We start from the raw sequence: 14,682 nt of genomic DNA, 5'->3' as shown, positions 1-14,682 counted from the left end.
TCCTTACTGTGTTGTGATCCCTAACATCGCTCTATCGCTTAATACATTCAACTTTAACATCCGTAAACTAATTAGATAAATGTAGGCGCGTTTCCTAATTAATACAAGATGTACTAGCGGATCAACTCTTGTCGCTGAGTTACGTGTGCTTCGCTGTTCCACTGGGAGCACAACCAGGGCCACGGCCCACAGCACCTCAACGCAAAAATACAGAAGACCAGTGCAACAAATACAACACTGGCTGATCTGATGAGCAAAAATGTTGCTTAAACGTAAGAGTAGCAATAAAGGATGTCCGCTCCAGAGATGGGTAGAGTAGCCAAATATTGTACTCAAGTAAGAATACTCTTACTTGACAATAATGTGACTCAAGTAAAAAGTAGTCGTCCAAAAAAATTACTTGAGTAAGAGTAAAAAGTACACAGTGAAATAATTAACCACTGTACATGTAAGTTTAATATTCAAACATTCAGCTACTCAGTGGTTCCCAACTGGTTTTGCATCAGGACCCAAAATTTAACTTAGTCATTAAGTCGCAACCCAAATTTTGACATTCTTTAGCAACTCAAATTTATTTCACAGAAAAAAAGCCCAGTAATACAAAAGCCTTTATGCACTGTTGAAAACATGAAAACGGTTGATAAATGAAACACGAACAAACATGACAAACATGAAATATGAAATAAAAAGGCACACTTTCTACAAAGTAAATAAAAAGGCAGAATTATTTTTTGTTGACAAAAAAGGCAGACCTTGAATAAAATAATAAAATAAAACAGACAAAATACATACAAAAATAAAAGGGCAGAATTCACATGAATTACAGGTAGGCTATACCTATTTTAAACAAGCTACACAGGTGATACTGGTGAAATTTCAGAAATCAAACTCTGAAATATAAAGGCAGAATTCACTTGAATTACAGTATGTGTGCTTTTTAAACAAGCTTCACTTGTGATGCTCATTAACAGCACTTTTGTGATGCCCTCAACTCCTCAAGTTTTCGTTGAAAGCACTCCACAAGTTTGTCTTAAGTGTTTTTAGCTAGCCTGTTGTGCAAGACATTATGCATGAAATAAGATGCTGCAGAGAAGAGGAAAAAAATGCAATAGCAACACTTTTGACACTGTAGCAGTGTCAGTTTTTAAACTTTTAAACAAACATATCAGTATACAAACAGTTTAGAGACATAACAAAGGGCAAAACGTGAAGCATAATCCCCCAGCCTCCTTCACCTCATATTTCATTTAAGCCAACAGAGCCTGAAACATCTAGATGGCCGATTGTCTGCTAGTTTCATTCCTCTAAAATCATTGGAGAAACACGTCAATATAAGCAGCAACCCGAATTAAATGTAGACGTTAATGTGGAGTGGCTGTTGGAAGCTGGTTAAAGCGACGTTAAGCTTTTTTGATATAGGAAGACACTGTAACATTCTATAAAATCCAAAATAATGGGGCGATCTTTCTGATCTTTTCAGAGGTTGAAGTCAGCATAGGTAGAGACATCTATAGAAGTGTTGTTAACGATTGCTAGCAGTTTAGTGATATTAATATTAGGGATGTAACAATATCTATATCTCACGCTTTGTTTTTATCACAGTGTTAATCTCACGGTCCAATAATTATTGCTATATTTCGTCAGAAAGCTCATGGTATTGCAGTAAGACTCCTGATATTGCAGGAAGCTTCACGGTACAGGTGGAGCCAAGAGGCAAACGCAGGAGAACCGAAAAACCTCTTTTTTTCTTGCTGGCTGAGTCCTTGGCAGGTTTTAATAGTTTCTGTATGTTTTCCCATAGGTTTTTGTGAAAAAGACATCTTCAAATTATATATTACCGTGCACTTCTATCCCTGTCCAGCCAATGTTTACATTCGTATAGAATACCTCCAAAACGCTGTTATTGCTGCAGCAATATTCATACTATACTCACAATGACAAAACTGTCCATTGAGAAATTGTCTGTTCATTAATTTAATAGTATTTATTGTCATATTTTTTAAAAATTTATATTAGAAATTGGGTACTGCCTACTAACAGTGATTTTTTTTGTTTGAGTCCAAAAATGCAAGTAGTCAGAAATGTAGGAACACATAGGAATCCTTAGTTTCTTAGTGATATTGTAAGATGATTTATTTGTCTGAGCAGCCTCAGTCTGTAATATGTTTTCATTTGAAATTTGGACATTTCATTTGAAGAGAGGTACTTGTCTTAGATTATTTTTTGCATTGATGTTGGTTGTTATTGGTACGAGTGGGACCTATTATTAAATTTTTTGGGACTAATCGGATGGATTGGCGGACGACTGCATGGTAGCGGGAGTCGGAATCTTTATTCTCTCTCTGTGTGATGTTCATTCACCCAGGACCTTCGACTTGAGATAACACTAGATAGATAACACCACTAAAAAGTGATCCTGTTACAATATGCTTTGCCGGATTGTCTCTTCGACGAGGCAGCGGCGGCATGAGGAGAGCCGACTCACAGGGCTTCCTGGTGGTAGACGCGGGATGCTGGCAGCTGAACCCGGCCCGTGGTGCTCTTTGCTAGGACAGAGGCTGGGGCGAACAACAAGGCGCCTCTTGCCCAATCGAATATAAAATGACGCTCTGACAGGCGTAGTACACCGTAGCAAGTTGCAGTGCTTCTGCATCCCTTCCAATGAGAGCCTTTCGGTAATGTGGGCCAGTCGGCCAATCAGTGCATTTCTTGTGACGCACCCACATGGTCACCTGGGTCAGTCAACCAATCAGTGCATTTCTTGTGACGCACCCACATGGTCACCTGGGTCAGTCAACCAATCAGTGCATTTCTTGTGACGTACCCATGGGGTCACATGGGTTACGCATCCAATCGGGTGCGCTTACACTCAAATGAAAAAGTGAAGTGTTCTCGCAGCCTGGCTAAGCACCGTGACTTCGCATAGCCAGACCAAGCTAAATTTTAAACACAAAGGAAAAAATTTTATACCGAGACAAAACCACGATGATATCGAGGCACACTTAAATTTGTGATACCACGAGATCGTGAATATTGTCACATCTCTGATTAATATACTTTATGAGCCTTTTCTCTATAGTGTGTATTGAGGAATATCCAAAAGGTCTCTGCTAAAATTGAAATTGGCACCCTCAGGACAATTTTCCCTCGTTTGTCTCAGTTAAAATTCTCTGGGCCGTGCATCACGCTGCTGTGGCCGCCAAAGTGTGCATCTTATGCGGTGCGATGGACAGTTGTCCCCCTGTATGATCTTTTTCTTTTTTTTCCTCTCTACATCTCCTTTCCTCACAACATTTTGGTTGGAAACTGTTAGGCTGACTGTCCTATTGCCGTTGTGCCGGAGTAGCTGGCGGCGGCCTGGCACAGGGCTGCGGGACTGCAAACAACGGTGCTGCTGGCCTGCTGCCTTGCCGTGCTTGGGGGCACAACACGGCAGATAATCTGTTGCCCTAATAACACAAAAAAACATTACACTTCAGGGAAGATGTTTTTTGTTAGTTAGTTGTAAGCATAGTTTGATGGCTAACCGCATTCTGTAGTGGTAGAACTGGGACAACTTGTTAAGATTAAGGAAGCGGCAATAATGCTGAATGGCCACTGCATGGAATAAGGGCGCTTGGTAATTATACAGTGGGGAGGACTGACTCATGCCGCAAAGTATACGCCACCAGCCCTCTTTCATCACGGGGCTATTTTTTAGTCCCGCCCAAAAAGATCCGGCCAGTGAAAAAGGGTTGTACACTAGATCTCAACAATTCAGTATTAAAGGGCCTATCTCACTTTTGGAGATGTCGCTGAGACTGCTGAGGCTCATCAGTGGCAGTGACTCTGGGACCCAAGCGACCAAAATATTGCTTGTGCTTTTACCAGGAAGATGTCTGGGAGATGTCTCCAGACAACTTGACAGCCTATTCACCTAGAAGTCGCTCATGTAGACCTATGTACGGTATATGTTTTTATTTAAATAAATGCAGTATATACTGTATATTATGTGTGTGTTTGTGTGTGCGTGCTCTGCGCTCAGCCGGGACAGTCCTCTGAGGAAAACGCTTTAACGTCCATAAAATCGAAAATATTGGGCCGATCGTTCTGATATTTTCATAGGTTGAAGTGGGCTTAGAGATGTCCACATACATGTTGGTGATGATTGCTCGCAGTTTTGTGACACTGTCTACATAAGGTGATTATTGCTTGCAGTTTTGTGACACTGTCTACATAAGAGGAAAACTCTTAACGTCAATAATATCCAAAATATTGGGTTGATCCTTCTCCTATTTTCAGAGGTTGAAGTGGCCATAAGTCAAGATGTCCACACATTTTGGTGACGATTGAGTGCAGTTTTGTGATGTTAAGGTTTTTCTCTATAGTGAGCTTATAGAGGAGTCGCCAAAAGGTCTCCAGATTTCATCGCAACTCCCTATCGACCTGGCGAGTCTCCTTGAGACTCTAGGAGACGTCTCTGCAACCCGTGGAGACTCGACTCGCCATCAGGACACCAACAAGGCTCTAGGCTAGTGAGATGGAAATCTCAGGGCCCCAGACAATTGCCTGTGTTTGCCTAATGATAAATCTGCCGCTGATTGTATGTCACACGCCAAACAGAACATGCAAATGCATGTTTAATTTGCAATCCTAATGTGAATATTAGGAGGGAAGGTCTTTCATGCACACCTGGCCTGGTGTTTAATATTCTCATGCTAACAATGATCTCTCTCAGCTTGAGTCTTTTTTGTTTGATTAAGTGTTGTATTTACCTGTTTCTTTTCGATTTTGACATTTTCTTCAACTTCACCACTCTCACTGATCACATGAATAGGAGACAAAAACATTTGAAACCTTTGTTGCTAATTTTCAACTCATTTAAGGCAAGTTTCCTTCTCAGCTCCAATATCAACCACATTTAGACCTTAAACATTCATCCATCCATCCATTTTCTTTACCGATTATCCTCAGTAGGGTCACGGGCTGCTGGAGCCTATCCCAGCTATCTTCGGGCGGGAGGCGGGGTACACCCTGAACCAGTCACCAGTCAATCGCAGGGCACATAGAAACAAACAACCATTCGCAGTCACATTCACACGTACGGGCAATTTAGAGTCTTCAATCAACCTACCACGCATGTTTTTGGGATGTGGGAGGAAACCGGAGTGCTCTGAGAAAACCGTGCCGGCTAGACCTTAAACAATGCTGTAAAAAGTAAATTAAAACTCCCTTGTGCACACTGAAGTGCTCGAGTGAACTGTTTCCTTCACGGCTTGCTGAATGTTGTGAAGTTCATTTAACAGGCATAAGCTCAGTCAAGTCTGTTTTGTATTCAAATTGTTACTTTGTAATTCATGGAGGAAAACTCAAGTTGTTATGAATTAACAGACAGTGCCATTTTGTGTTCCATTAAGGAAATTAGGACTCAAAGGATTGAAAGAAAACAAAAACATAATTCCAGACCTATACTATATTTGATTGTGATCTAACCCTCTAGAAAGCTTTTACATAACAGTGCCAACTGTCTTAATCCTGCTTTTCCCACTGTACGGTTGAACTCTGCTCAGCTCTACTCGCCTTTGTTTGGGGTAGTTGTTGTGAAGAACAGCTTGTTTTTCACTGAACGCATCAGTCAGTACAGGACACACTAACAACAACTGTATTTTAATGCATGGAATTATGGCATTTGGCTGTTCTCCATGGTAAGGAGATCCAGTACCTTTGATGTGAGAGGAGACTGAGGTCTGTAAGAATACATGTTCCCGCAGCAAAAAATAAGGGATGGGAGTGTAATACTGCAGTGTCAAGAGCTAAGGCACAGCAACAGTGTAAGTTAACATTGTCTGTTTTTGTCATCTATAGCCCTTCGCAAATTTACAATGCACATAGGGTTGACAAATTTGCTTGACCAACGAGCGACAAGTGGTGGTATACAGTACATCACCCATATGGTATCAGTTTGAAATGCTTGAAACCCCAGCTACAAATAGTACCTGGTAGTAGTAGTAGCTATTTGTTTGCCAAAGGAAAAGCATCAATAGTGAATAGAGCCTAGAGACTGGTATGGACAAAGGTGGAAAAGGACCATTAGTTCTTCCTTTGTCTTGAGCCCCTCATATCCCTTGTTCAGTAGTCCTCTGCAGATGGTGTTTGTGTTATCCTGCTGACAAGCATACAAATAAGAATAAAAACACATTGGGGGAGGTAATGAGCTCGTTCCATCCCAGTGAACATTTCCTGGGAACATGTGGGGAAAAGTTGATGGCCAAACATCCTCCTGTGACGGCTTCTGTCAGCTAAATATACACGCCTCAACGTTTTCACATTACCTTAGCCTAAGGTGGCCTGCACTGGAATGAACTTCCTGAGAAAACTGGATGAAAGCCAGCACAACAACTTACCTTTCGCAACCTTTTTTCTTATCCGTGGATTCTTGACGGTTTACCTTTTAATGGTCTGATTGAATTTGCAGAAGATGGCTTGGTAACAATCAGCTTTAATTTATTCATTTTTTTTTCCAAATATTTTTACATTTCCCTTGAATCCAGAAGAAGAACATATGGATGCTGGGACTTGGTCACCTTTAGCCATTGATGCCATTTACAGTAATCATTCACTCTTTCATTTCACAGATGACCAATATTAAACTAACCCTTGGTTTAGATTAACGTAGGCAAAACCAGACCAACTTTTACACATTATTGAGCGTTAAGTGGTTTTGCATAGAAAAATTGCTAATATGACCATATTAACTAACTTGGTTGTGGATGTCAACAATAGTCAAGACATACTTTTTGTTAGCCACACTAAACAAGCAAGTATTCACATAATTGGAATTGTAAAAGTATTCACATTTTGTCACATAATCATAGTTGAGTTTATTATTGTATTGTCTTTTTGCATGACATCAAGATAAATGGAAGTTTAGCCAAATAGTCACTGTATTTCTCCTGCAATCCACCTGTTGTTTCGTACACACGAGTAAAAAGAATAGTTTCCACTGGCAAATACCTCAGTTTGCAGCTAGTGGCATAGATTTGATTCTCCACTGTCTCTCTAGTGTGCGATCTCATTGTGCACTGTCACGTGTGCCCGTGTATAGCTTGTGTTAGGTTTTGGCTTCATCAGCACTGCTGAGTTGAGGAATTCCAATGAGTGAGTGAGTGAGTGAGTGAGAGAGAGAGAGAGAGAGAGAGTGTCAATGAGAAGAAGGGGGCGCGGCCCTTTTATGTATGGCAGAAATTTTAAGATGTTAACGAGATTTGTTCCATTTAGCAGTCTCTGTTAGGTATCACCATAACACACAAATTAATCCATGTCTTCAAGGTGCTGTATTTACAAGTTTAAACATACTGTACTGAGATTATGTAATGCATAAATGTGAATCATATCCTCACTCATATCAAATGTGAATCATATCCTCACTCCAGAGCTTTTAGAATTAGAAATGGGCTTGACAATCGATTAATTCATGTTCAAAATTCGGTTTAATTTGTAAAATTGAAAGTGTCCTGAAGCAGCTCGGGTAAAATGTGTGTGCTGCAGTGCAACAACCATTAGTGGTACAGTAGATTCAGTCTATTGTCTGAAGAAGAACAATACGATATCAGCTATGATGAGTAGTTGCGTAGACGTCCACTATGGCACGACTCCTCTAGGCAGTAATATTCTGTTGAATATTACACTGGCGAGTTCACGAGTTTAGAATTTTTTCAAATGCCCATCAATAGATGGATTTTTTTTTCTCTTTTTTTGTAATCTGGGGTGGAGATTTTTGTCACGTCTTTTCCGGGAAGCTGAGGAAACCTGCTGCCTTAAAGCAGTGCGAGACCACATTTTGTTTGCGGAAGCGTGGGTTTTCTCCAGGTACTCGGGTTTCCTCCCACATCCCAAAAACATGCATCGTAGGTTGATTGAAGACTCTAAACTGCCCGTAGGTGTGAATGTGAGTACGAATGGTTGTTTTTTTAATATGTGCCCTGCGATTGGCTGGTGACCAGTTCAGAATGTACCCAGCCTCTCACCCGAAGATAACTAGGATAGGCTCCAGCACGCCCCCGACCCCAGTGAGGATATGCGGTACAGAAAATGGATGGATGAATGGAAGTCCACTGCAGTGTTGTCCCTCGTCCTCCCAACAGGGACACTGCCAGCCATGAGGTCTGCAGCAATTAGTGTTTTTACTCCCTCATTCCCACAAGAACCTTTGACCTGTCGGTGTAGCTGTGGCCAAGTGCATGACTCGGAGACTTTTCGTGTGGAATAAGGCCTTGGGTCTTCGATTTTTTTTTTTTTTTTTTGCGCTTGGCCTAAAAGTGTCTAAATGTTTCAGCAGCGACCTCTTGAAAAGTGCCTTACCTTAGACTTAAATAAATAAATAAAAATAATAATTACTAATACGTTAAATAAACGTTATACTGTACTGTGATCGGCTTCTTTTGAAAGGGGACAAGTGACACTGAACTATTCTGACCACCCTTGTGCAAAGTGGACCTTATTAGCCAAGTGGATAAAAATGGCCTTATGTTATCTTTACCTCATGTATGGACCCGCACAAGATGTGGACATAAGGCCTTTAATCACTCGCTCAATACTGACTAGTGGAGTAGCTTTTGGAGGTTTATTTAACAACAGTGATTTGCTATTGTGGACCATGGAGTGAGTGCACTTTGCGAAAGAAAATGGGCCAGAGCTTTCCTCTCTGCTCCATTTTTTTCCTGCCCTGTCACTCATTATTCATGTCTCTCTGATCTCCTCCCATTAGTGCGCCCTAACCCCCCCCCCCCCAGCTTCTGTTTACTCTGTCTCACTTTGCTCTCTATTGCCGCTCGGTCACTCTCGCTGCCCCCCCCCCCCCCCCCCAACTCTGTCCTTACATAAACAGAGTTGGTGAGTCTAGACCGTGTTTTTAACAGCTTCATTAAGAAATTAGTGTTAATGAACACATACATGTGATTAGATCGATATTAGGTTATTTCTTAGTGTCAATGATGTGTGAATTTGCTGGTTTTGTTTTGTTTCAGATGACAAGCCTGTCCAGGAGGATGACTGGGTGGTGTGCCAGCACCCTGAGTGCCCTGACCGACGCAGAGCTTCAAAGGTAAGACCTCTTGAAGTTAAATGGCCTTTATACACAATGTAAAATGAGTCTCAAAAGAAAGAATGGAACTTTTCACAGGGCATGTACACAAAACAAATATAGCTTTGCCTGACTTCAGTGCAGGCAGCGTGGGTTCAGTTCCCACTTAGTGACCTGTGAATGTGAAAGTGAATGGTTCACTGTCTCTATACTGTATGTGCGTTACCACTGACTGACGACCATTCCCTGGGTGTAGTCTGCTTCTTGCCCAAAGTCAGCTGGGATTGACTCCAGCTCCCTGTGACCCTCAGCAGGATAAGTAGTATAGAAAATGGATAGATTGAAAATTACAAACCCCAATATCTAATGAAGTTGGGACATTGTGTAAAACTTAAACAGAATACAAAGATGTGCAAATCCTATTAATCAATTAAATACACAAAAATGACATTTAATGTTCAAAATTATGAATGCTATATTTGTTTTGTGCCAATATTCTTTCATTTTGAATTTGATGCCTGCCATGCCGCTTATTGAGTGTTCTTAAAAGCAAGGGTAATGTAATACAGTGTTAAACATGCCCCTGTCCCAGGTTTTTGGAACATGTTCCAGGTGGCAAATTCAAAATGAGTGAATACAGTGTTCCCTCGCCATTTCGCGCTTCACGTTTTGCGGCTTCAGTGCTTCGCGGGTTTTTCCAAAATATTCATTAAAAAAAAGAATAAAATAAAAAATACAGCCATATCGGCAGCCACATTGCGGAAAGACCCATTGTTTCATGTTGATGCGCGCAAGAGAAGATTTCCCTGCATGCCAAAAAAAGAGATGAGTTGACTCAGAGGCTTTGTACATGCTTGTACATGCCTGTACTGTACGGGCACTCATACAAGGTGCGTGATTGACCATTGACCAATGAGAGCACGAGTGGATTTATCCCGTGAGCTGATTGGCTGCGCATCGCCGCAGCCTCACCCAGCATCCTCCCTTGTTGTGTCTCGCCACTCTCGTCCACGCTGTTGTGTTCGCAATAACTTTTTTTGTTTAAGCGCTAATTTTTTTGGTTAGTTAAGCAAACCCTTACAATGCCGCCGAAACGCTGTGCGCCTGCGAAAGCTTCCTCCGGGGCGCCCAAGAGGAAGAAGATGATGATGAACATCAGCGAAAAAGTGAAACTTTTAGATTTGATCAAAGAGGGCAGAAGTTATGAATCTACAGTGCGGTACATAAAGAGGAAGCAAACATCCGCAAAAGTGCTTCAATAACCTCCAATAATAAGGAAGCAAAACGTGTGGTAACTCTGCGTAATACGAGAATTGTAAAAATGGAAGCTGCATTGGCATTGTGGATTGCTGATTGCAGGGAAAAGACAGTGAGTTTGGACACTAATATTATTAGGACAAAGGCCAAAGCTCTCTACAACCAAATCTTGCCCGATGACGACAATGAAGAGGCTGAAGAAGGTGCTGACGAACCTCAAGCCAGTACTAGCGCTGCCAGGAGTGATTCGCCTCCTCGAGGACGAGGCTTTTCAGCTGGCAAAGGCTGGTTCGAAAAATTTAAAAAAAGATACGGCCTCAGAAGCGTGCCTCTGTATGGTCTGTATTCGCCTCTCTCAGAAGGCAATGTTGATGAATGTTAATTACTATATAATAAATGTTAATTACTGTATAAGGTTTTATAATTCAAGATTTAAGTAAATACATGTACTGTTGTAATATTTGTCTCAAATATGTAAAGTATACTGTTTACATATTTTAAACATTCTGGTACCCACATACACAGCCACGAAAATTCCTAAAATCAGAAATCAACTGATTTATTTTCAAATCATTGTATTCCGTTTTTATTTAAGTTTGACACAATGCCCCAACCTCATTGGAATAGGGGTTTGTACATTTTAGATTCAGCGAAATTGATTTTTGAACCTTCTCGATGTTAAAATTGCCACATTTTGCTTGGAAAAGTAAAGGGCATTATAAGGACAGCAGCTCTGAGGGTCTTTGCCTGGACTTGAGTTGACTTCAACCTTGCCACCTCTAACATCTCAAAATCAATAGGAGTTTTGCTCTGGCTTATAACAATAACTCCTGTTTCAAGAAATCAGTCAAGAATAGTGGCCAACTGTGCACTGACAAGAAAACTCTTGTCCAGTTGTTGCTCTGTGGGTACCATAGCAATTATTTCTAAAATGAGCCCAGATGTAACTGTTTTTCTGACATTTATTAATTGCCTAAACCTAAAGAGGTGGGCCGGTGTTGAGTCCATAAACAACGCATACTCCATACATGCAAATCACTCGCCTTGGGGCGGCTGTGGGTCAGTAGGTAGAGTGGGTCGTCCAGTGACCGAAGTGTAGCTGGTTCAAATCTCTGCTCCGACTAGCCGCATGTCGAAGTATTCTTGGGCAAAACACTGAACCCTAATTTGCTCCCAGTGGGCCTGGCAGCCCATTGGTGTATGAATGTGTGTGTAAATGGGTGGATGTGATGCTTTGTAAAGCGTTTTGGGCACTGTGATAGTGTAGATAAAGCCCTATGTAAGTGCAGAGGTGGGGTTGGGTGGGGCGGGTGCTGCTGCTAACCTCCGCTTCACTTTCCCTGGGGCACTCTGCCATGGTCATCACGACTCTCTCGCTCGGGCTGCGTGAGGCCCCTCCCGCCTGGGACAGGCCCACTTCCTGTGCCCTGTTCTGGTCGCTAGGTTGTGGTCGGTGGTGACCGGGAGGGGGCTGGGGGGTTAGCGATAGGGCAGGCTTGGGCTGTCCCCCTTTTCTCTGGAGACTTCCAGCCAGTCAGGCCGGGCATGCAGGAGTCTTGTCTCTTACTTCACTTACTCTGAACATTTTTATTGCTGACTCTGTACATATTTCACACATTGTGCATATTCACATCTCATACAGGGTCCCCTGGGGGGCTGGTACGAGGCATGATGATGCGTAGGCTAGGCCGGGTCCTAGCACATCTTTGCTGGTCTCCGGTCTGGCTGCTCCCCTTCTCTGTCTGGCCAGTCCTCCAGTTTTAATACATCATATACCCATGGAGGGAGGGAGGACACTCGGCCAGGTGTTCCTACACTCCAGCGTGTTCCCTGGCCTGCGTTGCCTTTCCCCTGCTCATTTTTAATCACATCCATTCACACATCCTTTGGGCAGCTGGTTGCTCTGGGTTGGGGTGACAGGATGTGGGTCATAATTGACCCATGTCCATGTCGCCGCCCCAATTTTAATGCACGACACCCCACCCCACATGATCCCGGTTCAGGGACAATGGTTGCCAGTTGGGACGGTCCGGTCCCCATGCCCCGACTTTTGGGACTGGTTAGGGCATGTCGGTCTGGCTGGGGGACCACCCTGGGTCCCTGGGGAGTGGGTGGCGTCCCCCCGGACTGCCCCCCCCCCCCCCCCCCCCCCTGGCGGGTTAATCACTTATCTGAATTTTCAGAGACTTGTGAGGGATGGGAGAACAGTGTTGAATGGCAGATGATTAAAATTGGAGCTTTACAATCATGTGACCATAATCCCCCACAATACATCAAACACTACCAGCCATTTCATAGTCATTTGCTGAGATTTGCAGACTGAGTGGCTGAACTGAAACTGCAATAAGTAGCCTGCACATGACAACACCCCCCCCCCACTGTTGATTTCCTCATCAGATTAAGCAACACTAAGCTTCATCTACAAGGTCAGGCTGAGGGCTATAGCTGATGTGCTTCTTTTAGGCAGTTTAAAAGGGGTGTCAGGCCTCTTGTGTCTGGCCAGTGGACCGTTTAATGAATTAGTGCTTTGAAGCCGCCAGTTTTGACAATGGGAGTCTGACCAGAAGACGGAGAGAGACAGACACAGTGCCTGCTCGCTGCTTGCTTGTTTTGGGTGCTCTGCTCCCTCCTGCCACCTCTCCGCCCTGGCATCATGTGGATTTTACCCTTTTCGGTTGAGTAGTCCTCTCTGTAGAGACAAAAAGAGTAATAAAGGTGGAGAATGTTGTTATTGCTGTTGTTTATACCTTTTCTCTATGGTAACAGCGATGAATAAAGTGGAAAAAGGGTGAGCCAAAGAACTTTAACCTGAAACCGTCCTTTAGCCCACATTGACTCATCCCTCCTATAGCAGATTTATCAGAGAGAGTGAAGTTGTCAGAGTTCAGAATGGCTAGATGTTAACATTTTTCAAATGTAGTTGCTGTCAATTTTGTACTAGAGCAAAAAAACGCAATATGTAGCAAAAAGGATATTTTGTATACACAAATGTACAGTAACTTATTAGAAATGAGCATGGCCAGGGGAAAGACAGAAGCCGTTTGAATGTTCTGCCAAATTTATCCACACAGCTTGTTGGTGGCTACAAAAATGTCTGCTGAAACTTACTCTTTTAGTAGGGATATGTATTTGTGCCTGTGTGTCTATTTTGGACCGTGTAGATCAAAGAAAACTCGAAGTGATCAGGGTTAATGGAGACATTGTTATGTAATGCCCACCACCGCACACAAACCCGAACCCACTGTCGTCCAGTGTGTGAACATAATTATAATACTGACAAAATAATGTGGAACTCAGTCATAAATGTGCAATCACACATTTTATTTACAATGCATTGTAAGTGCATTTGTTTTGGAAAGAAAATTCACCACCCTCCTCTCTATTTACATAAACTGGTTCGGTCCAGCTGCTCCAGCCTGTAGCGCGCTAACTTTTTACAGACAGCGAGTTAAGGTGCAGATATCAGGATGCCTCAAAAAAGAAAAGAAGCTCAGACTTGAGAAATAAGAGAGGGTTTGACAGTTCTTTCATAGGCAAGGTGGGTCTGTTAGTGGTTCATTTGATGGAAGGTTCTGGAACATTAGCCTGTCTTTCTTTTGTCTTGACTTTGTACATACTTTATAAGCTAGCTCACCTTTCTCCCAATTTTAGCTCAGATTTCTGACAAAAACGTTATTTTTTAACTTTATTTATACATTCCATTGTTCTTTTAGTTAAATAATAAACAGGGTCCAACTCCGACATTAACGGTGGTCCAATTGCCTGGTGCTAGCATGACACTGTGACAGGCCACCGCGTACCTTACAGACACTGGCCTGTTCCTGTCAGTACAAATTACATAAATGAATTCGATGAAATCAACACATTCACGTCCACGCGTCCAGGTTTCCCCTGCTGCTCGGGTACTATCGGGTAATGCGCAGCACTCCGCTATCTTACGCCACTCCAGCTAGCTTTTAACTCCCGACTGGCTAGCTAGTGCAGCAAAACACGGTGCGGCGCCGCTCCCCTAAGTCACTAATCATCACCTCCATGGCGGCAAATAAGCTACACTTCTGATAAGTATCATTATCACAAAAGGAAGGTGATGAGTAATTAACAGGAAAAGTCAGAGAAACCATGCCTACTGCTAAGTAATCGCAAAACAGTGGAATAAGTGCTGGGGGGTGGGGGAGGGGGGGGGGTGATACAGTACACTTTTCACAGAAGTCAGAAGTGGTTTAAATAACCAGTCTTTCTGTGTTACAAGGTTAGCTATTGGGAAGGACTCAGTAAGTGACAGTTCATCACATTACTATAGATGAGTTTGAAGATGGCCTTAAAATTTTCACCAATTGTAAAAATAGTATAGTTCTTGCTGCTTA

At 42.5% G+C, this 14,682-nt stretch overlaps 1 protein-coding gene across 3 annotated transcripts in view; it reads left to right on the top strand.

Moving 5' to 3' along the window:
- The window catches only part of plekhg5b (pleckstrin homology domain containing, family G (with RhoGef domain) member 5b), a 95,107-nt gene that overhangs the window by 29,407 nt on the left and 51,018 nt on the right, over positions 1–14,682 (top strand). For all 3 annotated transcript variants that reach the window (XM_061790776.1, XM_061790758.1, XM_061790766.1), the window contains exon 2: positions 9,006–9,082. In XM_061790776.1, coding sequence (XP_061646760.1) covers positions 9,006–9,082 — 77 coding nt within the window. The remainder of the gene's footprint in view (positions 1–9,005; positions 9,083–14,682) is intronic.

This window comes from Phyllopteryx taeniolatus, chromosome 1 (assembly GCF_024500385.1).
Source record: "Phyllopteryx taeniolatus isolate TA_2022b chromosome 1, UOR_Ptae_1.2, whole genome shotgun sequence".
NCBI classification, from domain to species: Eukaryota; Metazoa; Chordata; class Actinopteri; order Syngnathiformes; family Syngnathidae; genus Phyllopteryx; species Phyllopteryx taeniolatus.
This window is presented reverse-complemented; position numbering and strand designations above follow the sequence as displayed.